The sequence below is a fragment of the Cyprinus carpio genome, chromosome A12 (genome assembly GCF_018340385.1).
Source record: "Cyprinus carpio isolate SPL01 chromosome A12, ASM1834038v1, whole genome shotgun sequence".
NCBI classification, from domain to species: Eukaryota; Metazoa; Chordata; class Actinopteri; order Cypriniformes; family Cyprinidae; genus Cyprinus; species Cyprinus carpio.
In genome coordinates this window covers 12,228,420-12,255,543 of record NC_056583.1, presented here as the reverse complement: position 1 = coordinate 12,255,543, position 27,124 = coordinate 12,228,420, and the positions used below count along the sequence as shown (strand labels likewise).

Genomic DNA, 27,124 nt, shown 5'->3' with positions numbered 1-27,124 from the left:
ATTCATTAATCATGGTTCAGTCTGATAATGTCTGATGTTCAAACCTTACTCTTTTTCAACCCAACTTTGTTTTGTCCACATTACAAATATAGTGCATCCAAGATACACTCAGTATAATCAATCCTTCAATCAATCAAATAAATAAATAAACTATATCTATCTATCTATCTATCTATCTATCTATCTATATATATTATGATGGCTAAATTGTTGTAGTGGAACCAACGCACCACTGTAGGTCATAAAACTTGAAAAATGAATTTAAATGATATTTTATTTTTTATGTCTATGTTCATAGTTATCACAGTTAAACATGTAATACTTCATAATGGAAGTTAATATCTTAAGACTTTTAAGTTTATGACAACAATAAAAAAATCTATAAATAAATGAAATTTGACCGAGCAAAATCAGGAAAATATAATTATTAATATATTATAAATCGTTTTAAACATGATCTTTATATACCAATAAATCAACCCCTGGAACACAGAAATTGTATTTATTTATTTAAAAAAGACATTTTAAACATTATCTTTATGCAACAAAAACGAATAAATGAATAAATAAACAACTCCTGGAATACATAAAGTCAAGTTCATCTCATGTTTTTGGCTGCACGAGCTTCATAGATCAGTTGTTTTGCAGGTTTCTCTGTAATCCGCTGCCATCTAGAGGACTCTTTAGTATAGCTCCCACAAATTAAAAATTGGGTAATTTTTTATATCAATAATAGATTAATCGCGTTTGTGTTTAAATTATTTTCCTTAGGAAAAGAAAAACTTTTATTTTGTTTTGTCTTAACAATTCCCAAGTACAGTTATCGAGAGAGTTGTTACAGTTATCATATAATAATTGAGCTCTTCGTGTGAGTGTTGTTTATTTCATCGACTTTATGTATTTATCCACATATTACCTACCTCCAGCATATTTATCCAGTTTTATCGGCTCACGCACGTTTGCTGTATTCTATTTACACTCAAATTTAAATTTATTTATGCCAACAAATATGCCCAGAGCCAATGGCGAATTGCCCACAAGCGACACTCCACTGTCGCAAAACGACGCTCGGTGTCGTGCACCGCGCCGCCCGTGCGAAGATGGCGGCTGAGTTGCATCCGCGCAGCGGAAAACTGATCGGTTTGTCGAACTCCAACCGAACCGCTCAACGGAATCAGCCGGTACAGGAATTCAATCACGGCCTGGTCCTCAGTCGGGAGCCGCTGAGGGACCGCGATGTCTTCACTGTCCGCATCGACAAGAAGGTAAACAAGCATGTCCCACCAGAGAGAGAGAGAGAGAAGGGTGGGAGTGTGTGTCAGCTCGTTTGCAGTGGTTCATCACTGTCAGCTTATTCACGGGTTATGCGTGGTGTTTAGGTGTGTGGATGTCTCAGGATGTGCGTGTGCTGCGGGTTTGCAGGGATCTGTCATGGTCTGTCAGTGTCTGTGCTGTAGATGTTTGGATGCTGCTCTGCTTGGCTATTCCTGGACTGTCATGGGGTTAACGACATGAATCTCATCTGATCATAACAGTCTGCATATACACAGCATATTTTTAGGAATTACTACTATACATGTTCCACTGGAAGCCCATGTAAACATGATTTTGACTCATTTCAGTGAATCGATTCTTTTGAATTCACTGATTAGTTCAGTGACCCAATCAAGCGACAGTCTTTTCGCGTGTCGTGAGTCATTCATTTATTCATTCATTTATTCATTCAGTCAGCCAGGTGATTCGTTCAGAACGCTTGCTCATTTGGGACTGTGGGAGAAGGGGACCCCACAATCTTTTACCACAAATATTTTGTCTCAGGTTCCATGAATTGTAGTAGTGGTCCTGAAATGATTCATTATTTGTGTGTTTACAAATCTAAGCTTGCATAAGCGTCAAACACATCTTCCCTACAAATGATAATAAATTTATATTTTTCTTCTTTTTGTCAGTTGACAAAAATCATCAGTCGTAACCTAGATACACATATTCATTTTTTATGTAATAATAATAATAATAATAATAATAATAATGCCTTTTTCAGTTTGTGCATGAACAAGGTATCTTAATTTTGTTTTCAAAAAGCACGGTTTTCATAGTTAATGTTGTAGAACAAAACTTAAAATTTGTTGCCTGTATACAGATGCTCATTGCTCATGCTTATTAGCTTCACATCGAGCTTGCAGCCAATAAACAGTTTAAATCGAACTGTAATATTATCTTACAAGTCTCATAATGATGAAAAGCTTATTCTTTAATATTCTCAGCTCTCAAATTCTAGTCTGTATCTTTTCATACATTTGAAGGCTTTCTAGGAAGTCCTGTTTTTATCCCTGTTAGTGCATTTCAATAGATGGTTGAGCAGCATTTAGTTCATGTTGGTCATCTGTAGTGTTGTCTATGGATGTTTAATTAGAAGTTTGACCTTACTGTCTGCTCACGTACCATATGTACTAAAGAAAATACATCACACACACACCCACATCCACTTTTTTTTTTTTTTTTTTTTTTTTGCAGTGTATAAGATATGATTTTAATAGTGAATATAATAAAGCTATGGGTGATTTAATGATCATTCAAGGGCAACCAATTATCGCTTCATCTAAGGTAAGATATTCAGCTCTTCTTCACTTAAAATAAACACTGGGAATGGCTTTGACTACTGGCGTAGGATGATGTTGTTATATATTAAAACCCTGTTTTTCTTTTTTTCAAAATTGGGTCAGTGTATAATTAATTGAATTTATCATGTGACACTGAACAGACAGCAAGCATTTCTGAAAGATTTCTGGGAATTAAGTACTAGCTAATACTAGTAAACAAAGAGACCCAATGCATCTCATTCACTGAACGTATTTGTTTACACTCACATTTGTGGCTGAAAACTTGCGTACGAGCAAATCATGATTCCCCAATAGCTTTTATACTATTTTTTTTTTAATTAACAGAAAAAATGTAGGAACAACCAAAACCACACTTTTGCATAAAGCACATAGACTGCATCAGAAATAGTTGGTAGGTACTTCTTTTGAATAAATAATTCGTTTGTGACGATTAATAAAAGTATGTTCTGTATAGCAAGAATTTAATATGGATGTACTACATTCACCATGTTGTCATTGTCATGTGACAGTTGTGCTGCTGTTCACAAATCCTCTCCTGTGGCTTCATGGGATAGTAAAGTTTCCATGGAATGCACACTTCAGAGTCTCACCCAAAGTAGTAGGACATCTGGGAACTTTTAGCCTACTGCTTTATAAATACTGTAAATTTGGACATACAATTCTTTGCACATACTGTTTTTTGCGTACTATATAGTACAGATGTACTTTCAGATGCAGCCAAGTCAAATGGTATTTTTATACATAAATATTTCATCTTAAATATGTTTCATCATATACAGTGAAAAAGCTTGCGTTACAGTTTGAGCTGTGAGAATGAGAGTCAGTAATCTGTGTCTGTCTTAAAATGGTTTTGAGGATGGCACATGCTGTCAGGCAAGAGAGTGTTTTTTCATGAGTTTCAGATGATGAATAAAGCCTGTTAAACAAGGAAAGGCAGTAAGGAAAAAAGCCTTTATATGGAGATGATTTGGGCATGTTTTATGTAAATGACTAACCATGGGCACGTCGTCACTCGTTTATAATACTCCAAATTTATTTCAATTAAAACTTTAAAAGTTTAAGAAAAAAATTAATGTGCCTACAATTGTGTGTTATGTTTTTTTGTGAGATGTTCTCTTAGAAAAATGTGAAATAATCCATGCAATTACTAGTGAATGTTACTTATGATTATTCAAATCATAGTTCTGCCATAGTCCTTTCTTGTTGTCATCAGCGAATACTTTATATTTATAATTCGTATTCGCCTATGTGCTGATTCTGTACATTTTTGTCATGTTCTTGAACTGACATAATCTTGCATCTTGCATCTCCTACACAAAATGTTGGTTGGAAAATGGATTCAGGAGAAAATATGTTTTAGTCAGATTTGGTCATACAAAAGCAACTTTATGATGGGCTGTGTCTAATGTTTAAAAGAAATGACTTTCAGTTTTATAGAAATTGAAGCTTGAGAGAGGAAGAGCACAGCAAAAGAATATTATTCCTATAGTGTTCGCTGATATTATTCCAGTTTCCTGTATTTTTTCATATCACTTCTAGACAGAGTGGAAAAAGACAATGAACAGATTGCTGGTCACTTATGCAACCAGATTAGAGAAATAGCTTTATCACATTCAGTGCCGCCCGTCTCTCTTCTCAGCCTGCCTTAACCCAGATACACACAGCCCTGCTTCACTGACAGTCTACATACCATCCACATAAAGACAGTTGAGGAATACAACGATGATGCAAAAGATAGAGACAGCATTTCAGTGAAGGCTGTGATATAGAGATCTGTTTAACTGAAAAATTCTGGGTTTAGCTCAGTTATTGGCACCTGTGGCATGATGTAATTACCAGGGAAAATAATTTATCTTTGGCCCTCGAGGAATGGCCATGTGAATGACTTGTAGAGTAATGCACTTGCGTTGGAAGTCTGTTGGACAAAGCTATGCCTATGAGTAAACAATAAAATGTTACTTTGAAAGTATAGCAAGTAGTTAAAAGACTTTCCTGTGTTGACTATCATGTAATGCTCATATGTGCAAGAGTATACCAGAAAGGGAGGTACCCATCCACAAATTACTGTTAACATTGGAGCTCCTGCAACTCCACTTGCAAGAAGTACATTGGTGGATGAATAACAAAGTTTGTCAGACTAGAACAGTCCCACCACTAAAAGGATGATTTAGACAGCTTTTATATCTCCTGTAATACAATTTTGAAGAGAATTAATATAATTTAATATAATGATTGTTACGTCCCTTTTGTTCTATTTCTGTTTTCTTTTGTTTTGGGAGGTGTTTGTGTGTCTCTGTCCAGGAAGAATACCGATTGGTTCCTGCAATCTAATTGGTGCCACGCCCTGCCCGGTCAGCTGACTCCTAGCTGCCTATAAAAGCCTCCTTCTTCACTTCCTGCATCAGCCTTGTGCTCACTTGCTGTGTTTGATCTACTTGACTCTGCTAGTTAGTTACATTCGTGTTTGTAAGACTGAGAGTATCTTTGTGTGTTCAGTTGAGTGTTTGCCTGTGAGAGATTGATTGTTGTTTATTAGTTCGTGTGACGAGTGGGGCGGGGCCGAGAGCCGTGGGAATGGGTCGAGGCCAGTGGAGTAATTGGAAATGAGTGACACCTGCACCACTCCGGAAGGATAAAAAGAGGAGTTACGACAGTGAAGGAGGAGAGAGGACCAGGCCCCGCCCCACTCGTCACAATTCGTAATACCGACCCCCACACGTTCGCTGACTTTGATTCTTTTTGGACCTGTTTGCTTACCTTTGTAAATAATTGGACATTACATTTTGGGGATTTAGAGAGAACAATGCCATTTTTGTTGGAACCTTTTATTGATTGTTTTTGAATAGGGAGGCAGGGAAGTAATTGTATTTTCTTTTCTTTTGTGAACGAGGGCAGTTAGAGGTATAAGAATTAGTTGGTTTTTGTTTGTTTTTTTGGCCTTGTCTGCTCCCGAAGCTAAAATTCCCCCAGTTGTACTGTAAAACCATTGTGCTCATTAAAATACTGCTCCTTGTTTGTTTTTTTTACACTCTTCCGTGTCGTACTGTTTCATGTTGTGCCTTTACCCTACACAGGGGCATAACAAAGTAGTATAATTGATATGTAATTAATTTTAATTAATAATGAATGTTAGAAATTAAAATATTTTCTTAAACATAACTATATGTTTCACGTTTTTGCTTTGAATATCATCTCTATGGACTTCAAATGTGGATTACTATAAATGTAGGATTTTTTTGTTTGTTTTTAAATCTTTTTCCCACACATTTTTTTCTCTGTGGTAATAGTTATACTGAACCTGGAAAATTCTTATACACTACCAATCAAATAACTTTGAAAGAAGTCTTTTTAAATGCTTGCCAAGGCTGCATTTATTTGATTAAAAATGCAGTAAAACCAGTAATACTGTAAAATTGTATTACAGTAACCTTTCTCTTTTAATGTTTTCAAATGTAATTTATTTGCTGTGGTGGCAAAGCTGAATTTTCAGCAGCAATTACTCCAGTCTTCAGTGTCACACAATCATTCCGGAATAATTCTAATAATCACTTTTTTTTTAACATTATACTTGTCTTAACTCTCACTTTTGATCAATTCAATACTTAAAAAAAATTACTGAACCCAAACATTGTGTGTATATATTATACATTAAATTTTATAACACTATTGAGAAAAGGCAGGGGAACTAAGACCATATATGTTGCAGGCCTGACTTGAACTTGTGGAACTCATTTAAGCCCCATGGCTCACCATGCACCATGATTCTGAGACTTCTGAGATCATTTATAAAGGGATTGACTAACATTTAACTAACTCACATTTCTATTCCATTTGGTCCAGGTTAACTCGTGGAGCGGTTCTATAGAGATAGGAGTAACTGCGCTGGACCCAGCCGGTCTGGAATTTCCCAGCAGCGCCACAGGGCTGAAGGGGGGCTCGTGGATCGTGTCCGGCTGCTCTGTGCTAAAGGACGGTCGCTCAGTCCTGGAGGAGTACGGTCGCGACCTAGACCAGCTAGGGGAAGGGGACTGTGTGGGGATCCAGCGAAATGGGAAAGGAGAACTGCATCTGTGGGTGAACGGACAGGACTGTGGCACGGCGGCAAGTGGACTTCCTTCTCGTTTGTGGGCCGTGGTGGACCTCTATGGGAAGTGTACTCAAGTGACTGTGGTAAGCTGTGAACCCCCGCCTGAAATAGATGGGGAAGAGGATGAAGATGTGGAGGATGAGATGGTGTCGACACAAGCGGTGTCCATAATGGCAGATGCTTGCCATAGCCATGATGATAGGGCTGAAGCTATCGTGCTGTCTGCAGCTGGTGCTACAACAGGCGTAATGAATGGATCAGCAGAGGAAGGTAAAACTAGACCACACTATATAGTGTGATTGAAAGGATTTCAAGTAGTTGCATCAAATGCTAACAAAACTTCTTAGTGATATTTGAAAAGCTTTTGTCCATGATGCTTTGAAACATAATTCATGACCCTTTTTAAATCCACGATACCTTTTTTAATCATGAAAAATATATTTCATGTTTTAATAGTAATAATATACCCTCACATGTATTCAGGGTGTAAAGAAATTTTGTAATTACAATTTACTTGATGTTAAAACACATTACATTTGATTACAATTGAAAAATGTTTTTTTTTTTTTTTTACTTTTTAAACTTAATATGTCATTAGCTCAGTTGTAATGAACAAATGTTCTCTTATCAGTGCCTGAGGTGTCAAGGACGCACAGTCGGCCTGACAAATTTCCAAACAACTTTGAGCCTGATAGTGGTATGTCACTTTTAAAACCAGCCTCAGTTATTTATCTTTGTATAAGTGCATCTCAATAAATTAGAATGTCATGGAAAAGTTCATTTATTTCAGTAATTCAACTCAAATTGTGAAAATCGTGTATTAAATAAATTCAGTGCACACAGACTGAAGTAGTTTAAGTCTTTGGTTCTTTTAATTGTGATGATTCTGACTCACATTTAACAAAAACCCACCAATTCACTATCTCAACAAATTAGAATATGGTGACATGCCAATCAGCTAATCAACTCAAAACACCTGCAAAGGTTTCCTGAGCCTTCAAAATGGTCTCTCAGTTTGGTTCACTTCGCTACACAATCATGGGGAAGACTGCTGATCTGACAGTTGTCCAGAAGACAATCATTGACACCCTTCACAAGGAGGGTAAGCCACAAACAGTCATTGCCAAAGAAGCTGGCTATTCACAGAGTGCTGTATCCAAGCATGTTAACAGAAAATTGAGTGGAAGGAAAAAGTGTGGAAGAAAAAGATGCACAACCAACCGAGAGAACCGCAGCCTTATGAGGATTGTCAAGCAAAATCGATTTAAGAATTTGAGTGAACTTTACAAGGAATGGACTGAGGCTGGGGTCAAGGCATCAAGAGCCACCACACACAGACGTCGTATTCCTCTTGTTAAGCAACTCCTGAACCACAGACAACGTCAGAGGCTTCTTATCTGGGCTAAGGAGAAGAAGAACTGGACTGTTGCCCAGTGGTCCAAAGTCCTCTTTTCAGATGAGAGCAAGTTTTATATTTCATTTGGAAACCAAGGTCCTAGAGTCTGGAGGAATATTATGGTCTGAAGCTCACAGCCCAAGTTGCTTGAAGTCCAGTGTTAAGTTTCCACAGTCTGTGATGATTTTGTGTGCAATGTCATCTGCTGGTGTCCATTGTGTTTTTTGAAAACCAAAGTCACTGTACCCGTTTAACAAGAAATTTTGGAGCACTTCATGCTTCCTTCTGCTGACCAGCTTTTTGAAGATGCTGATTTCATTTTCCAGGATTTGGCACCTGCCCACACTGCCAAAAGCACCAAAAGTTGGTTAAAAGACCATGGTGTTGGTGTGCTTGACTGGCCAGCAAACTCACCACACCTGAACCACACCACACTTGTCAAGAGGAAACTGAGAAACAAGAGACCAAAAAATGCAGATGAGCTGAAGGCCACTGTCAAAGAAACCTGGGCTTCCATACCACCTCAGCAGTGCCACAAACTGATCACCTCCGTGCCACGCCGAATTGAGGCAGTAATTAAAGCAAAAGGAGCCCCTACCAAGTATTGAGTACATGTACAGTAAATGAACGAACATATTTTCCAGAAGGCCAACAATTCACTAAAAATGTTTTTTTTTTTTATTGGTCTTATGAAGTATTCAAAATTGTTGAGAGATTTTTGTTAAATGTGAGCCAAAATCATCACAATTAAAAGAACCAAAGACTTAAACTACTTCAGTCTGTGTGCACTGAATTAATTTAATACACGAGTTTCACCATTTGATTTGAATTACTGAAATAAATGAACTTTTCCACAACATTCTAATTTATTGAGATGCACCTGTAAATCTGCAGTGTCATTGTGGTTGATTTTATCTTTTTGTCTTTTTTACACTTTTTTTCCTTCCAGTTTTGACTGAGCACCAGTTATTTGATGTTTTCAACAATGCCATTGTCTCTCTCTATCGTTCGGAGGAAGAGGGTGGAGAGGACTTGGGGGTCGGAGGGGGAGGCTCTGACTCCTCAAGGGGCGGCACAGGAAGTAGTGGTGGAGGCAGAGGAACAGGAAGCGACAGTGGCATTGGCGGCGGAGGGGCAGGTGGAGGCAGTAGCAGCAATAGCAGCCCAGCGGGGAACTCTGGTGGGGTGGCAGGACTGGGGGTGGTCACTGGCAGCATGACAACCAATGATGCGCTGCTGTTCCATGAGAAGTGTGGCACGCTGATCAAACTAAGCAACAACAATAAGACAGCAGAAAGGAGGAGACCACTGGATGAATTCAATAACGGAGTGGTCATGACAAATCGACCACTCAGACACAACGAAATGTTTGAGGTATATAGTTTATTTTATTTACTTATTTTTTAAATAAATGAATACTCATGTTTAGCAAGTATACATTAAATTGATCAAAAGTGACAGTAAAACATTTATAATCTCACAAAATATTTCTGTTTGAATTAAATACTTTTTGTTTTTTACTTTCTATTCCTCGAAGAATCCTGACAAAGAAAAATATGTATCACATTTTTACACAAAATAAATGAATGGCACAACTGTTTTCAGCATTGATAATAATAAGAAATGTTTCTTGAGCACCAAATCAGAATATTAAAATAACATTAGGTTTGTCGTTACTGGAATGAATGATATTTTAAAATGTATTAATGGAAAACTGCTTTTTAAATTGTAATATATAATCATTTTTGATCAAATAAATGCAGCCTAGGTGAGCATAAGAAAGTTATTTCAAAAGCGATAAAAAACCTTACCAATCTTAATTTAGTATAATATCAAGTATTTGAACATTAAAAAGTCACATTTTTATTTTCCACCCTTGTAAATTGACTTTAATTAGAAAATCTTAAGTAACTTTGATTCATAAAATAATGTATCAAATTCCTTAAAGTACAAACTTAATATAACTTTAATGATATGATCCTTTAAATAATTATACAACAGTTATACAAAACAAATTAAAAAAATATAGTGAAAATACAATTACTCATGTACTATATACACCTCTGATTATATTGCTGCACTTATCTGTTTCAGATTCGCATTGACAAACTGGTGGATAAATGGTCTGGTTCCATTGAGATAGGAGTGACAACCCACAACCCAAATAATCTTGACTACCCTGCAACAATGACCAATTTACGTTCAGGTACACTTTTTATTATTCTGTCATGTAATCACATCAATACGCATTTCTCACAGAATCATTACAATATCCATAGCAGGCACATGTGTCTAAATCTTAGTATTCGTCACATTCTTATTGTCTTAGGCACAATCATGATGAGTGGCTGTGGGATTTTAACCAATGGGAAAGGGACTCGTCGGGAATACTGTGAATTCAGCCTGGATGAACTCCAGGTAAGTTGTCAGCTAGATCTGTGAGTTTTAAGATTATCTCATGCAATTTAATACTCAAGGTGATTGCTTTTGTTTATTTATACACAACATGCCCATAATGCTTTTCATGTTGTTGTTATTTATAGGAGGGAGATCACATAGGGCTGATGAGGAAAGCCAGTGGAGCTCTGCACTTCTACATTAATGGCATAGATCAAGGTGGAATTTCAGATCTCAGTGATAATACATTCACACACAGTTCAGATTATTCTAAAATACTTTTCCGAAATGATGTCATAGGGGTTGCAGCCAATCAGACCCCTGGTGTAGTGTATGGAGTGGTGGATCTCTATGGCATGGCAGTAAAGGTCACCATTGTCCACAATCATAACCATAGTGACCGTTTACGTCGCAACAATGCCATCATGAGGGCGCTGTCACCTGACGTGGGCCGGCCTCGGCCGGCTCTTTCATTGACCCCTGAGCCGGATGTCCCAGACCGCTTGCTCTTCCATTCAAACTGTGGGCAGAAGGCTGCAATCATCAGTGATGGCCGCACTGCTTTACGGCCTCAGTGAGTTCATTTAATCCAAAAATTAATTAACTGATCTCTGCCTACTGCATCATTTCAGTGGCAGTTCAGTGAAATGTTATTCTCTGGCACAGTGCGACGGATGACTTCAACCACGGCGTTGTGCTTAGCAACCGTCCGTTGCACTCCAATGAGGTTTTCCAGGTACGCATCGACAAAATGGTAGACAAATGGGCGGGCTCTATAGAGATTGGCGTGACTACTCATAACCCTGCCTATCTTCAGCTACCATCAACCATGACTAATCTGCGCTCAGGTAAGATGCTGACACACAGTTACACCCACAGTTCACAATTGAAAGCACAGCTGACTGATTAAAGTGTCCGTGAGTCAAGGCCACATTACCTGTAGCATCAAATGTTAAATGCATGAGTGTTGGTCGATAGCTAACCTAATGCACCGATATCTCCACAGGAACCTGGATGATGACAGGAAATGGTGTCATGCACAATGGAACTACAATTCTTGATGAATACGGGCACAACTTGGACCGCCTAAAAGTGAGTTTGCAGCCATGCTTAAACTTTTTACTTCTTTTTTTAAATCTTCTTAAAAAAAGTGTCATTCCAAATCGGTATTGTGGATAGAAAAGAAGAATTTTGGAAAAAATTTCAAACAGCTTTTTATACAAGAAGTTCATAGTGACCACTAGTGATGCACTGAAATTGTAGGTACTGAACTGAAACAGCAAAAAGTTTCATTTTTGGTTTTGACCCAGATAGTTTTGGAGTACTGAAATCATTGACTGAAACAGTTGTGACTGTGTCAAAGTGTATTTTATGTACACAACATGGATAAGCAACAGCCAGTAAACATGCCTGCAGTGTGGACGCACTTCATTGTAATCGAAAAAGGATCCTAGAGTAGCAAAATGTAAAATTTGTTCAGCTTAAATATTGAGAGGTGGCTCTTTACCAAATAATTTCTCCATGAATGCTTTATCACCCTAAATGGCATACCGAGTTCAGTTACCCATCTACCCAAATTTAATTACAGTATTCAGATCAATGAAAACTTCGGTTTTGGTGTTTCAATAAAAAAAAAATCATCACTAGTGACCACATCTGTCAACCCCCAAAAATGATAAAAAAGACTAAACCCGATAGTGTCTTAAATTTCACCCTCTTCCAAATGATTTTTTTGACACTTGACAGAACTGTAACCTGGGTGAATTGAGACTTTAATGCCTGTTCTCTTAATTATAGGACTAGATTTTTGGGAACTTATCGTGGTTTAGCTGGTTTTATATTCATGTGTCTCATGCGAAAATCTATAGGCTGGAGATACAGTGGGAGTTGTCCGAAAGGAGGATGGGAGTTTGCATTTCTTTGTGAACGGAGTGCCTCAAGGCCCCGCAGCCTGGAATGTTCCGCCCAGCGTGTATGCAGTGGTGGACCTGTATGGACAGGCTGCCCAGGCCACCATCATGGATGATTTGGGTGAGAGCAATAAGGAAAGAATAGAAATGGGTGGATGGATGGTAGACACCCTGTAGTACTCAGTTGTCTACAGACTTTTAAAAATCTCCTTCTCTCTCTCTTTTAGCCGATCTCCCTCCCTTGCCCGATGACAGCTCTGAGGGCCCTACTGCGATGTCTCCTGGTAGCCCATGTTCAATCTCGGGAGCTACAGCTGCCAACGACCTGCGCTTTCATCAGCTACACGGAACAAATGCAGTCATCACCAATGGTGGCCGAACAGCACTTAGGCAGAACTGCCGCAGCGAGTTCAACGATGCCATTGTTATTTCAAACAGGTTACTTTTTTTTTGTTTTAGCATGAACTCTTAAGTGCTTAGATTATTATGGTTGATCTTGATGGATCAGTCATCGATTAAATTAATATTTTATGCTTGTGTGTCTCACTGAACAGGTGCCTTCGGGATGGAGAGCTCTTTGAAATTGTAATTCAGAAAATGGTGGATCGCTGGTCAGGCTCAATAGAAGCAGGTCAGTGAAACTCTGATTCACTAAATAAATACCACTGATTCAATAGAGAAATTCCACTGATTTACTGAAGAAAAACCACTAGTTTATTACATACCTCAGATTCACAAATGAAATTGCACTGATTAACTAAACACTGTTTACTAATGAAATGGCACTGATTCACCAAAGAAATGCCACTGATTCGTCAAAGAAATACCTCTGTTTAGCTAAAGATATGCCACTGATTCACCAAAGAAATACCTCCTGATTAACTAAAGAAACTCCACTGATTCACCAAAGAAAGAACTCTGATTAACTAAAGAAATGCCACTGATTCACCAAAGAAAGAACTCTGATTAACTAAAGAAATGCCACTGATTCACCAAAGAAAGAACTCTGATTAACTAAAGAAATGCCACTGATTCACCAAAGAAAGAACTCTGATTAACTAAAGAAATGCCACTGATTCACCAAAGAAATGCCTCTGATTAACTAAAGAAATTCCACTGATTCACAAAAGAAATGCCTCTGATTCACTAAAGAAATGCCTCTGATTCACTAAAGAAATGCCTCTGATTCACTAAAGAAATGCCAGTGATTCACCAAAGAAATACCCCAGAGTCACTAAAGAAATATTAATAATTCACTAAAGAAATAGCCCTAATTCATGTAAGAAATACCACTGATTCGCTAAAGAAACACTGCTAATTCACTAAAGAAGTGGCCCTGATTCGCTTAAGAAATAGCACAGAGTCACTAAAGTAATACAGCTAATTCACTAAAGAAATTGCCAAGATTCACTTAAGAAATACAACTGATTCACTAAAGGAATACTACTGATTCACCAAAAAAAAAAAAAAAAAGTATGCATTTGATTCACTAAAAATAACTGGTTCATAAGAGTCATGTTTTGGAAATTACAGTATAGCTGTTCATGCTGTAGTGCAGGAAACATGGTTGTTTCGTTTGGTGTTCTAAATCAGTAGAAAAATACTGGTTCTAGAAATATAAAAGGAACCATATATTATTATTTCCAAAAATCATTGTTTATGTATGTATTTATATATTTTTTTCAATGGATCCTGGATCTGAGCAAGAACCTGTTGTTGGTTTGTATTTTTCACAGGAGTAACAGCAATCAGACCAGAAGAACTGGAGTTCCCTAATACGATGACTGACATTGACTATGACACATGGATGTTAAGGTGAGCTGTTGGTTAATGGATTAGAAATCCTTTCTTTGCCAGACCTGATACCTTACATCTCTCTTTGCTCTTTCTGTTCTGTAGCGGCACAGCAATCATGCAGGATGGGAATACCATGAGGAATAACTACGGCTGTGACTTGGACTCTTTGACCACAGGCTCCAGGATTGGGATGATGCGTACAGCTAGTGGAGACATGCATTACTTCATCAACGGGCTTGACCAGGGTGTAGCTTGTACCGGGCTGCCACCAGGTAATTGTCAAGGGAGCTAATTCACCTAACTTTATGCAACACTGATATATCAGAACTTCGTAATGTCTTACATCTCCCTCCCTTCTTTTCTTCTGTCTTATTTTAGAAGTATTTGCTGTGGTCGATCTCTATGGTCAGTGTGTGCAAGTGTCCATTACAAGCTCATCGGGGCCACTAGATAACAGTCTGTGTACCAGTAACATCACAGAGAAGAGCTTCCCCATACACTCTCCAGGCATTATATTTTTAACCTTATTTTTGCATTTGAGGCAAAATTTATTTATTAGGATTGAATATGTTAACATTCATGTCACCAACACCAGTTGTAAACAGGATCTTATATTTTGGTCTATTTTTATGTCTTTGTCACCCTCTAGTGGCAGGGGTTGCTCATCGCCTGCACAGCAAACATGGTAAGAATGTGGTGTTATTAGGAGACGGTTGTCAAGCGCTGAGGGTTGATGGATATGCCCATGGAATCGTGTTTAGCGCGAAGGAGCTCAAGACAGATGAGGTGTTTGAGGTGAGATGTAGGACGTGCTTTAAAGGGTTACCCCCCCAAAATGAAAATTTTGTCATTAATCACTTACCCCCATAAAAGCCCCCATAATCCAAACCCGTAAAAGCTTTATTGTCTTCGGCACACAATTTAAGATATTTTGGATGAAAACCAGGAGGCTTGTGACTGTCCCATAGACTGCCAAATAAATTACACTGTCAAGGTCCAGAAAAGGATGAAAGACATAGTCAGAATAGTCCATAACACATAAAAGTTAAAACCATAACTATACGAAAAGACGGGAATACTTTTTTTACGTGAAGAAATTAAAAATAACGACTTTATTCAACAATTTGTCTCCTCTGTGTCTCTCCACATCACTGTGGAGCCATTTTGGAGAATATGAGCTGAACGCCGGCAGCGTACGCTTTTCTGTGTCAGCCACGCTGCACGGATGCACTGTTTTCATTCAAATCAAACTATAAATACACAAAGAAAACATATCCATGTGGCGTGTTAAAAAAACAATAACTTACGCTTCATTCGCACACAAAAAATACTCCAAAATAGCGCTACGGTGATGTGGAGAGACACAGAGGAGACGAATTGTTGAATAAAGCTGTTATTTTTGTTTTCTTCGCATACAAAAAGTAATCTTGTCGCTTCATAACGTTACGGTTGAACCACTGATGGCAGATGGACTATTCTGACGATGCTTTTCATACTTTCCTGGACCTTGACAATGTAATTTATTTGGCAGTCTATGGGACAGTCTCAAGCCTCCCAGTTTTCATCCAGAATATCTTAAATTGTGTTTCGAAGATGAACAAAGCTTTTACATGTTTGGAACGACGCGGGGGTAAGTGATTAATGACAAAATTTTCATTTTGGGGTGTAGTATCCCTTTAATTTACAACTGGAAAAGAAATGAAATAAAAAATGTGGTAGCACTTCACAATAAGGTCCCATTAGTTTATTAATATATTAACTAACATTAATGATGGGCAATACGTTTGTTACTGTATTTATTCATTTTGTTAACATTAGTTAATACAAATACAACAGTTCATTGTTAGTTTCTTGTTAAATAATATTAAATAATATTAACAGCTTAACTTTTGATTTGAATAATGTATTAGTAAATGTTGAACTTTACATTAACTAGGATTAAGAAATACTTCAGAAGTATTTTTCCATTATCGGTTTATGTTAACTAATGTAGTTAACTAATGCTAAAGGGATAGTTCACCTAAAAATTTAAATTGTCATAATTTACTCACCCTTACGTTTTTCCAAACTTGTACGAGTTTCTTTCCTCTGCTGAATGCAAAAGAAGATATTTTGAAGGATGCCGGTAACCAAACAACCATTGACTTCCATAGTATTTAAAAAAAAATATATATACTATGGAAGTCAAAGGCTATTTCCAGCATTCCTTAAAATATCTTCTTTTGTGTTCAACAGAAGAAAAAAACTGATACAGGTTTGGAACAATTTAAGGGTGAGTAAATGATGACAGAATTTTAATTTTTTGGTGATCTATACATTTAACAAATGTTACCAGCAATTTTACTGTATTATTTATGGTTCTGTTGTTCTTCTCTTTAGGTGAAAATTAACAAGGTAGATGACAGATGGTCCGGTTCCCTTCATGTGGGTTTGACCACCCTGCAGCCCCCTGACCTACCATCCTGCCCTCTCAGCGGCCTCTCTCCTTCGCTTACCCAGCTCAGGTCAAAGGTCACCTGGGTACTCGCTGGCTCCGAGGTCAGACGCAACGGAGTGCTGCAGAGACAGAACTATGGCTGTTCTCTGGATCGGCTCACAGTAAGCGATTACAGTCGCATTCATACCAATGAATTATGCGTTATATTTGTATGTGTCTATCTGTTGAGTAAAAAAAGTCCAACATTTAAAAACATGTTTCAAGGATTTACACAAAATATCTAATAAACCAACACAAGTTGTGGATTTGTTGTATTTTTTTTTTTTTAAGATGGGTATGAGTCTACTTATAACCAATTTCTTCTAATGTCTGCAATATACTTCAAGCTAAATCGATGAACAAACTAGTATAATGTAATTTCGGAAAAAAGAGAGGCCAAAACGAAATTTGTTTGGAGTTCAAAAAAGTTTAACAAAGTGAACTACCATTGGTCCGGTAGGTGTGCTCTGGGGCTCTGCCTTCTTAGACGTGGAAACCTTCTCCGGTTTTATTCCCCTGTTCAGTCCGTCAAGATCAGATGAGCGGCTTGGTGGTGGGTTGACGAAAAAGATATCAGGGCCTTAACACCTCCATTCTAATATAGGTGGGAAATCGTGTTGGGGTGAAGAGATGCAGTGACGATACCATGCACATTCTCATTGATGGAGAAGACATGGGACCAGCAGCTACTGCAGTGGCAAAGGTACAAGTATGCCACTATATCTGTTAATATGTCTAATTTTTCAATTGTACAGTTTGCTCATCCATGTTTGCACTGCATGTTTCAGAACGTATATGCTGTTTTGGACCTGTATGGAAAGGTGACGGCCGTGTCCATTGTCAGCTCCACACTAGTTGAGGATTCAGAAAGTGTGAAAGCTCCCTCGCTCTCGCCTGACAGCTGCAGCGAGGGAGAGGAGGACAGCACTCCTGTTAGAGAGGTGTGACATCTTAGAGGATCATATTTTGAAGCTTGTATATCAATGTTAAGCTTTATTGGTAATTTTTTTTTCAACTCTCAGTGTGAGAATGAGCCTGCCCTGGTGCCCACGGTCATGATGTTTTTGGAGAATCATGGAAAAAATATCCAGCTGTCCAATCAGAACCTGACTGCCGCCCGGGTGTCCAGCTACAACCAGGGTCTTTTGGTCACAGCTCAAGCATTGCCCCGTCAGCAGCTCTTCCAGGTGTGTGTTTTTGTGTGGAAGTGTGTTTGGAAGTGAAAGACAGTGTCTGTGTGACACTAATTGTTGTTCTTCCTCAGTTTCAGATAGACCGTCTGAATCCATCATGGACGTCCTCCCTGTCACTGGGTGTGATTGGTCATTCGCCAGACCGCCTCAACTTCCCTTCCACAGCTTGCTGCCTTAAACGCTCGGTCTGGCTACTGCAACGAGACTCTGTTTTCCACAACTCGTTGAAGGTGGAGGTTTCCCTGATCTTCACATCCTTGTTTTGTTTTCTTTTCTCATTTCACTTCATTGCTTTCATGTTTGTTTTTCATCTATTTTTAATTTCTTTCCTTTCCCTCTTTCCGGATTTTTAAAATCCTGTTTCCTTCTAAGTATTTACAGTATTAATTTCAGTTCCTAACTTAATTCTCTTTCTCTCATTTCCTCAGATTTGTGAGAACTATGGTCCTAACCTGGACACCTGTCCAGAAGGGACAGTTTTGGGGCTTTTGGTGGACAGCAGTGGTTGTCTCCATCTGTTTGTTAATGGCATGGATCAGGGCGTAGCAGCCCAGGATATCCCGAGCCCCTGTTATCCCCTCATTGACCTTTACGGACAGTGTGAACAGGTCAGTACTTATGACTGTAATATCCTAAATCATGATGTTGCTAAAAAGACCATTATTTTGTGTATTTGGTGTAATGAAATGTGTTTATGCAGTTTAAGGTTCAAAAAACACATTATTTTTCACATACTGTACATTATTGTTTCTCATCTATGCCCCGCCTTTCCGAAACACGTTGATTTTTACAAAGCTCGTCGGTCTGAAAAGCAATGTGTGCTCTGATTGGCCAGCTATCCAGTGCATTGTGATTGGCTGAATACCTCAAGGGTGTGACGGAAATGTTACTGTGATGCCGCGTCCCGGTGTTCTAACAAATAATTCTACCTATCAGATTATGCTACCAACACTGTATTTATCCTACTGTAAGGGTAGGTTTAGGGTTGGGATAGGTGTACATGTTAATAAAGGATTATGCTTCCGAATTATGCTACCATCTGTTGTAATGGGAGGTAGCAAAATCTGACAAGGTAGTACAATTCGTCAGAACACCGTCGCGACGAAACAAAACCAATAAAACCCATTACAAACGAGGCATTTGTAGCATCCAGTGGGAACATAATTACAGATTAGAATGACTTATACTGTCTTTTTACACGTTAACATAAACATAAAACCTTGTCTGCATTTGTGATCGGAGAGATTACAAACAACAAGCACTACTCTCTACACTCCTCAAAACTCACGTTTGAATCATCAGTGGCAAATCCTTTACATATGAAAACGTACCTACAGACTATGAGTCAGAACAGACGGCATTGTAGTCTACTCTCCCAGGATCAGGAAACAGTCCTCAATGAAATGCACTGCACACATCTGAATATTTGGGTCGAACTGTTCTGGAACAGTGTTGCAAATACAACTTAACCACTGATTTCTAGTCGTGTCCTCTTTTGGAATGCCAAACAAAGTAGTTTCGCTTTCACAACAAAACACACAGCATCTTCACAACATGGCGGCTGTGGTGGCAGCAACAATAAAGTTACGCCTTCTTTCTTTGTGTGAACATTTGGGCAGCGTTATGCAAATCTTCCCACACAGTGACGTAGACATGTGGGGGCATGTTTAAACGAGGCGTTTTAGGAGGGCGTGGACCAGTCTTAACTTTTATAAAGAATATCTCTTTGGGTTTGAGACTTTAGTCTTTGCAACTTTAGGGATATTATCTATTCACGAACAGCTTGTAACACTCCAAAGAGAAAGGAAAACTTGAAATCAGATCATATGACCCGTTTAATATTTTTACATATCCTGCCAAAATTTTTACAGGCCCCTTTACAAGAAAAAAAAAAAAATTGGGATTTGAGTCATTTTCTTCTTTACAAACATCTTTTTGCAATTGTGAGAAAATATTTATATTTTTCATTAAAAAATTTATTATTATTAAATATTGTATAAAAAATTATTTTTACTTGCCCTGCCAACATTTTCTCAGACCCTGCCACAAAAATGAGTAATCTGAATATTTTTACCAGCATCTTTTTATAAGTGTCAGAGAATATATATATTTTTTCATTAAACATTTTGTTACTCTTATTATTTACATAATATTCAATATCTTTGTTTGCCCTGCCCATCACAGAAAATAAGTAATATGAGTACTTGTTTTTACTTTACATCTTTAAGGCCCTATGTTAATTAGGGACGCACCGAATGTTCGGCAACCAAAATTATCAAAAGAATAAGCAAAAAGACTGAATAAATTGTATCGAACAATGACTTGATGCGATCAAATAGCAAGCAGCGTAGAGTGAGAGGCACACACTCTTTATAATGCAACAAACATGTCAGCAGTGTGGAAGCATTTAAAACGGCCATTCTTCTTACGATGTGGCAAGTACATCAGATGTTATGGGAAGTGTTCCCGGTTCCGGTTGACCTAATTAATGCAGCTTAACAATCCTTTGACAGAATAATTAGGGCTAATATGGTCATACTTCCTGGTTCTAGTAAGAACTCTTAGCTGCTGCATTTTGGACCAGCTGGAGTATGTTTATTAAGTGCGCAGAGCAACCACCCAATATAGCATTACAATAATCTAACCTTGAGGTCATGAATGCATGCATTTTTTTTGCATTTGACATTGAGAGCATAGGTCGTATTTTAGATATATTTTTAAGATGGAAAAATGCTAAATTTTACAAATGCTAGAAACATGGTTTTTAAAGGAAGATTGCTATCAAATAGCACACCTAGGTTCCTAACTGATGATGATGAATTAACAAAGCAGCCATCAAGTGTTAGACAGTGTTTTCGGTTATTACATGCGGAGGTTTTTGGTCCAATAATTAAAACCTCAGTTTTTGCTCAGAATTTTGCAGTAGGAAATTACTAGTCATCCAGTTCGTTTTGCAAATTTGTAGGTTTCTTCCGGCCACGATAAAAAAATAGAGCTGAGTATCATCAGCATAACAGTGAAAGCTAACCATGTTTCTTGATGATCTCTCCCAAGGGTAATATGTAAAGTGTGAAAAGCAACGGTCCTAGTACAGAGCCTTATGGCACTCCATACGGTACTTTTGAGCGATATGATATTTCGTCATTTACTGCTTCAAATTGATGACAGTCAGATAAGTAAGATTTGAACCATGACAATGCAATTCCACTAATGCCAACATAATTTTGTAATCTAATCAGAATGGCTTAGAATGTTGTGGTCGATAGTGTCAAAGCAGCACTAAGATCCAGTAGCACTAATGGAGAAATACAACCACGATTGGATGATAAGAGCAGGTCATTTGTAACTCTGATGAGAGCAGTCTCTGTACTATGATATGGTCTAAATCCTGATTGAAAATCCTCAAAGATACCATTTCTCTCTAAGAAGGAACATAGCTGAGAGGATACTGCCTTTTCTAGTATTTTTGACAGAAAAGGGAGATTTGAGATCTGTAATTAACTAATTCACTAAGATCAAGTTGTGTTTTTTTAAAGAGAGGCTTAATAACAGCCAATTTGAAGGTTTTAGGGATATATCCTGAAGACATTTATGAATTATTAATATATTTTAGTAGCTTAGATGGAATAGGGTCTAACATACATGATGTTGGTTTTGATGATTTGACAAGTTTATACAATTCTTCCTGTTCCATAATGTTCAAATTGGGATCTGTTATATTTTCTAATGTTTTTAAAAAAGTCTCTTCTGCTCAGCAAGGCTGCTTTTATTTGTACAGTAAAAAAATAGATGCCTGATTCAAGAAGGGGGTCTGATGGCCAAAAAATATTATTTTACTAACTTATTAATTTTAAGTTAAATTGTGCTTTGTTAGTGTAATGTCTACTAGAATGTTAAAAATGTTACATATTTTTAAATTGTTTTTTTAATTGATTTTTTTTCTTTGAAAAGCAAGACAAAACAGTAAATGTATATATATGTAATGGTGAAAATAATTGGCAGAAAATCTCGAAAAACTGTGTTCAGTATTTGAACCATCGGCCCAGTGGTTCATTTTGTTCAGTTTCAGCTTCGGCCAAGAATTTTCATTTCGGTGCATCCTTAATGTTAATATATTGATGAAAATGTTTTTGTTATTTATTTATTTATTTTTATTCATAATAGCTTCTCTATATAAAAGCTTTGATTGGATGCACAGGAAATAATTGACTTTTGTTGGTGTTGTATTCTCAGGTCACTATAGTGACAAATCACGTGTCGGTGGTTGGCGGGGAGAGAGGAGACATGCGATGTCAGGGGGACATGGAGAAGGCTGATATGGTGGATGGTGCGTGAGATTTTGACCCCATGTCTTACAGTGGTTGTAGTGTGACTCTACTTTAAACACATTTGGTCTGTCTGTCTGTTTGTGACAGGTATAAAGGAGAGTGTCTGCTGGACGCCTCCTCCAGAGGTCAACCCCAATAAAACGTGCGAGTACCAGGCGCTATGCTCCAGATTCAAAGAACTGCTCACACTTCCCGGTACAGCTGCATTATACCTCACACCCACAAAAAAATTCTTTCTGGCCACAGATTCAGTGTGGACCTATTAGTAGCAGTTTTTGTAGCACTTTTCTGATTATGACCGTATATTGACTGAACATTTTTTTTTCCATCTCCTACTCTGTCCTCTTTTTCAGATGGTTATTTTAATGAGGATGCTAAGTACAACCTGTGTTACTGTGAGTCCTGTCACAAACTAAGGGGTGATGAGGCCTATTACAAGCGAGGGGAGCCTCCTAGAGACTATGCTCTGCCATTCGGCTGGTGCCGCTTTGCCCTCCGGTCAGTTATTTTATATTTAACTCCATAATCAAGCTCAGAAAATGTGCAATCTTTTTAGTATTAGCAGTATTAATTACTTAAAAATAGCTCTTGTCTGAATTTTAACAGGATCAAGACCCACTGTGAAGTCTCCAATGCCTTCAAGAAGTGGCATATTGCATACCATGGCACTAGTGTCGGCTCCCTTAGACGCATCCTGGACCATAACCAACTCTTGTCAGGTTGGTAACCGCTATGATAATAAAAAATGTTTCTTGAGCACCAGATCAGTAAATTAGAATGATTTCTGAAGGATCATATGACTATTTTTGATCAATTAATGCAGCTCGATTGCACAAAAGAGACTTAAAAAGTCTAAAATAATAATAACAAGTCTAAAAACATAAAAAGAATCTTATCTACTGCAAACGTTTGAACTGTAGTGCAATATATATAACAGGGCTGTACGTTAACTTTTTCTTGCACATAGCACTGGTGCTACAGAGGTTGAAAGATTTGTAGCACAGGCCAAACAGTTGTAGCACAAGTTAGGGGTAGGCAATATGGCAAAAATAACATATCACCATTTTATTCAGGATTTCACGATTTTATCACAATTCTTTGTCTTGTTGGTTTTTACTATTTTGCAAGTTGCCTGAGCAGCACAGCCAATCTAATTTCCCTAATTTAAAAAAAAAAAAGCCTTTCAAGGTAACACAATATAAAATAAAAAAAAATGACAGACATTTAGGCCAAAGTGGGTGAAGATAAAAATTATTTTGTCTTTGTTATTAGAAAATAAGAACAAAAGGTTTACATTACAAAAACACATAATATGCAAATAAAACAAACAGTGCTTTATTTTTCAAGTACAGTATTTAGCAGTAACATTCAGTATTAAAATAAAACACTATATACATCTATTATAATTTTTTTAAGCAACTGTATTAAAGTTCATCGGTCATGAGCAGTGAGTGATTTTTCTGTTATTTTTTTTTTTTTTTATTAATATTAAAGGGATAGTTTACCCAAAAATGAAAAACCTGTCATCTGTCTGTCTATTCTGTCAAAGTGTTTTATTCTTATACCATCATTTACTCACTCTCAAGTTGTTTTAAACCTGAATTAGTTTCTTCTGTTGAACATAAAAATGATTTTGAAGAAAGTGGGTAACCAAACTGCCAAACAAGTTGCTGGTCCACAGTGACTTCCACAGTACTTTTTTTTTCCTACTAACAAAGTCAATGTGGACCAGCAACTGTTTGGTTACCCACATTCTTCAAAATATCTTCTTTTGTGTTCAGTACAAGAAAGATATTAATACAGGTTTGGGACAACATGTGAGTAAGTAAATAATATTTTGAACTTTTTGGGTGAACTATCCCTTTAATGACAAGCGGCAGCATGTTTAGTACTGTCGCTTTAAGAGCTACTCGCATCCGTTTCACTGTCAACTGTTTACTTTCATATTAGACATAACTAAATGTGTTTATATGTAAACGTTGTGTGCTTTCGACAGTATTAGACGCAAAATCAATCAAACGTGAAGACAACTTATAAGTTGAGTTAGGTCTTAAAGTTAAAGGTGCTGTATGTAGAATTGACACCGAGGGGTTGAACTAGGTATTGCAATCCAAATTCAAAATATTGGAGAGGGTTTTTTTTTCACCTGGCCCCTCCTCTTTAGACTTGACACACACGCAGGTTGCCAGATTGACGACACCAACAGGAACAAGCGCACTTGACTCGATGAATGAAATGAAATATGCTGTGTTTTCTGCAACTGGCAACCCGGGGTGCCGAAATACAATTAGATAAACTGGCAGTGGGCGGGTTTCACAAACTAAAACAGAAACTGAAGTTGCAGCCCGGAACGCACATTTTCAAAGGAGAATAACAGACTCTAGCATTGTTTTACAGATAAACAAGTATGTTAACTTACCATGTTTCTTAAATATCTGCTAACATATTGTTGTATTTTTATGCTTCAGTAGAGTCAAAAACTTACATACAGCACCTTTAAGTCCAGTAATCAGGCTGTTTTTGAAAGTGTGCACATGCTTCATGTGTATGCGCTCAGAAGCACGTCAGAACAGCACGTGAATTGAATGTTTAACTGGCAAGGCTTTAAAGCAGATGCAAATAATGTTCTTTTGGGATTGCGCACAATTGCTGTGTCCTGTAAGTTTTTGCTATTCAGTCTGTTTAAACCGTAGGTTTAGTTCCGGTTTTACTTTTCTTTTTGTTTACTCAAGATGAATGGCAAAAAAAGCCACACAGCAAATCATCTGATAATGAAATGCATGAATGTGTGAATTAGGTAGAATAGATCTGCACATCTGAGCTTACCTGTTTTCCCATGAGCAGAATCGTCCTCCATTTTCTCCTTGTCCCCGGTGAAGACAGAGGGTCACGGCAGCTACGGGGAGCCCGAGGAGAATAGCGCCCCAGAGCGAGAGATTCCCCGTGTGCAGCTTTCTCCAACCATGCGCTTCTCGGGCCTGGAGGTCTTTGCCCCCAAAGTGCAGTAAGTCATCACCGGTGCTTCTAAAGAAAAAGACCAGAGAGAATATAACACGATTGTCTAGAAATTGAATTTGAAAATGATGACAGTTACACTTTTCTGCACAGATTCAGAGACCCACGTTCCCTCCGCTGTCACCAGGCCCAGGTGGGCTTCCAGGTGTGCGTGCGGCCAGGCTCCTACAAAGTGGGGCCGACGTCGTTGGGAACGAGCGAGCCCCTTGATCCTCGATTCAGCAATGCAGAAATCGATTGGATCACCAAGGAAAAAGGAGGCACGCTTCTGTACGGCCTGCTCATTCGGGTGGAGTAAAAAGAGACTCAAGGCATTATCTTCCTCACTACCAACCAAATTTCAGCGCAGCCCCCCCACGTTGAGGATTAAGCATTGTTTTGCTGCCCAATCTCATTCATCTTTGCATGTTTAAGAGACAAAGACACTGCCTGCACTTTATGTTTCGGACACTGGTGGGCGCTTTTTAGTCTTTCTCATTAAATTCACTCACTCAGCAGGCTCTCCATTATTTTTTTCGGTCTCCTCATACATCTTAATCTATGTATCACAACCCCCCCACCCCGCCTCGGTTTCTTTACTTTGAGAGCCTGTTGTTCTCACAGAAATAAAACTGGACTGAAGCAACACAAAACCACCTACAGCGCTGGATTTATACTTGTGTTTTTCTTAAGACTTGCAACGGACAAATCAACCTGGAAATAACCAAGACTACAATGTCAACAAGATAAAAGATGCAGCGAAATCACCTAATCAGGAAGAAACTCAGTGTTACTGTTATATCATCGCTTTCTTTGTTTACTTATTTTACAGATTCTGCTCTATTTTTGGTTCTTACAGCTGTGTATTTATTCTCAATTTACAGCAAATACAGTGTATTTTTTTCTGGTGAATACACATATAACTGTAACCATCTAAGGAGTGGAACTCGCATTTCTTCCATTTAACCTATCATACCACTAAAATCACTTCATGTGACCTAAATTGTGACAAAAGTACATAGTTTAAGTGGATGGATGCATATAAACATAATTTCGCCCCCCCCAAAGCACTCTAAAAAGACCTGGAGAAGAGAGTTTATGAAGCTATATGTGTATTCGTGTGTCCGTTTTGGCCAAATGCGCGTCCATTATTTAAGGTCAGTCACCAGAAGTTCTTGTCTTCTGTTTGAAATGCTTCAATGCTTTAGATGTTGTTTGCACATGGGTTATGTTCGAGTTTGTCTTCTGTTCTGAAGTAACGTGTGCTGTTGAGCCCATTTGTTTACTCATAAACCTTAGTGTAAGAACCAGGATGTAAGCGTTTCTGAAATGAATGGTGGCAGGTACAAAAACTGAATGGAATGGTCTGTTTATGTTCTGTGTTCAACATCCTAATCAACAAGGAGGAGTGTGTATTCAGCTATCAGGAAGATGTGCCTGGACTCATGAGGAATCGTGGGAAGTTGTCTACTCGAATCCCTGACCCCAGAATTGGTGTTTACACTGGGAATGTGATAGATTGTTTACTCCATGCTAGATATATTGCCATTTTTTTTTTTTTTTTTTTGTATTCTTTTATGACTAAGATTGCACAAATGTAAGCTCTTGCTGGAAAAATGACAACAGCAACAACAAAAAATCAACTCTCTTTTGATTGTATCTAGTTTTACAGTACCCTCTGTGAAGGCATATCTATTTTTTTTTTTTTTTTTTTTTACATTTTGCATTAGCAATCCTGTTTTATTGCCAAGGGCAATGTCTGAATAAATGCTTGCTATGTAAATCAGAAAATGTGAAAACACAGGGTTTGTGTCGGCCCATTGCTGCTTTTTTTTTATTATTCGTTCATGTTTGTGTTATTTTTATGTCTTTACGTTGTGTTGTACAGCCTGTTACATAACACTAACATTACCTTCCTGGTTTTT

General features: G+C 37.9%; 1 protein-coding gene across 2 annotated transcripts; it reads left to right on the top strand.

Moving 5' to 3' along the window:
- The first annotated feature begins 1,030 nt into the window (after positions 1-1,030).
- LOC109056005 (neuralized-like protein 4) lies at positions 1,031-27,124 on the top strand. 2 transcript variants are annotated; one of them, XM_042767575.1, is made up of 29 exons: positions 1,031-1,265; positions 6,462-6,978; positions 7,340-7,405; positions 9,054-9,478; positions 10,199-10,310; positions 10,434-10,522; positions 10,648-10,720; positions 10,802-11,075; positions 11,168-11,349; positions 11,508-11,593; positions 12,370-12,532; positions 12,639-12,849; positions 12,966-13,042; positions 14,148-14,226; positions 14,311-14,480; positions 14,587-14,613; positions 14,858-15,003; positions 16,588-16,806; positions 17,289-17,387; positions 17,473-17,625; positions 17,707-17,871; positions 17,949-18,107; positions 18,306-18,485; positions 22,111-22,204; positions 22,293-22,400; positions 22,559-22,703; positions 22,812-22,924; positions 25,050-25,209; positions 25,314-27,124. In XM_042767575.1, exons 1-29 carry the CDS (start codon positions 1,101-1,103, stop codon positions 25,516-25,518), a joined length of 4,662 nt encoding a protein of 1,553 aa, XP_042623509.1. In that variant the 5' UTR covers positions 1,031-1,100; the 3' UTR covers positions 25,519-27,124. The 2 variants fall into 2 exon arrangements, with proteins under 2 accessions (XP_042623509.1, XP_042623508.1); XM_042767574.1 differs by having other exon boundaries at positions 14,587-14,715.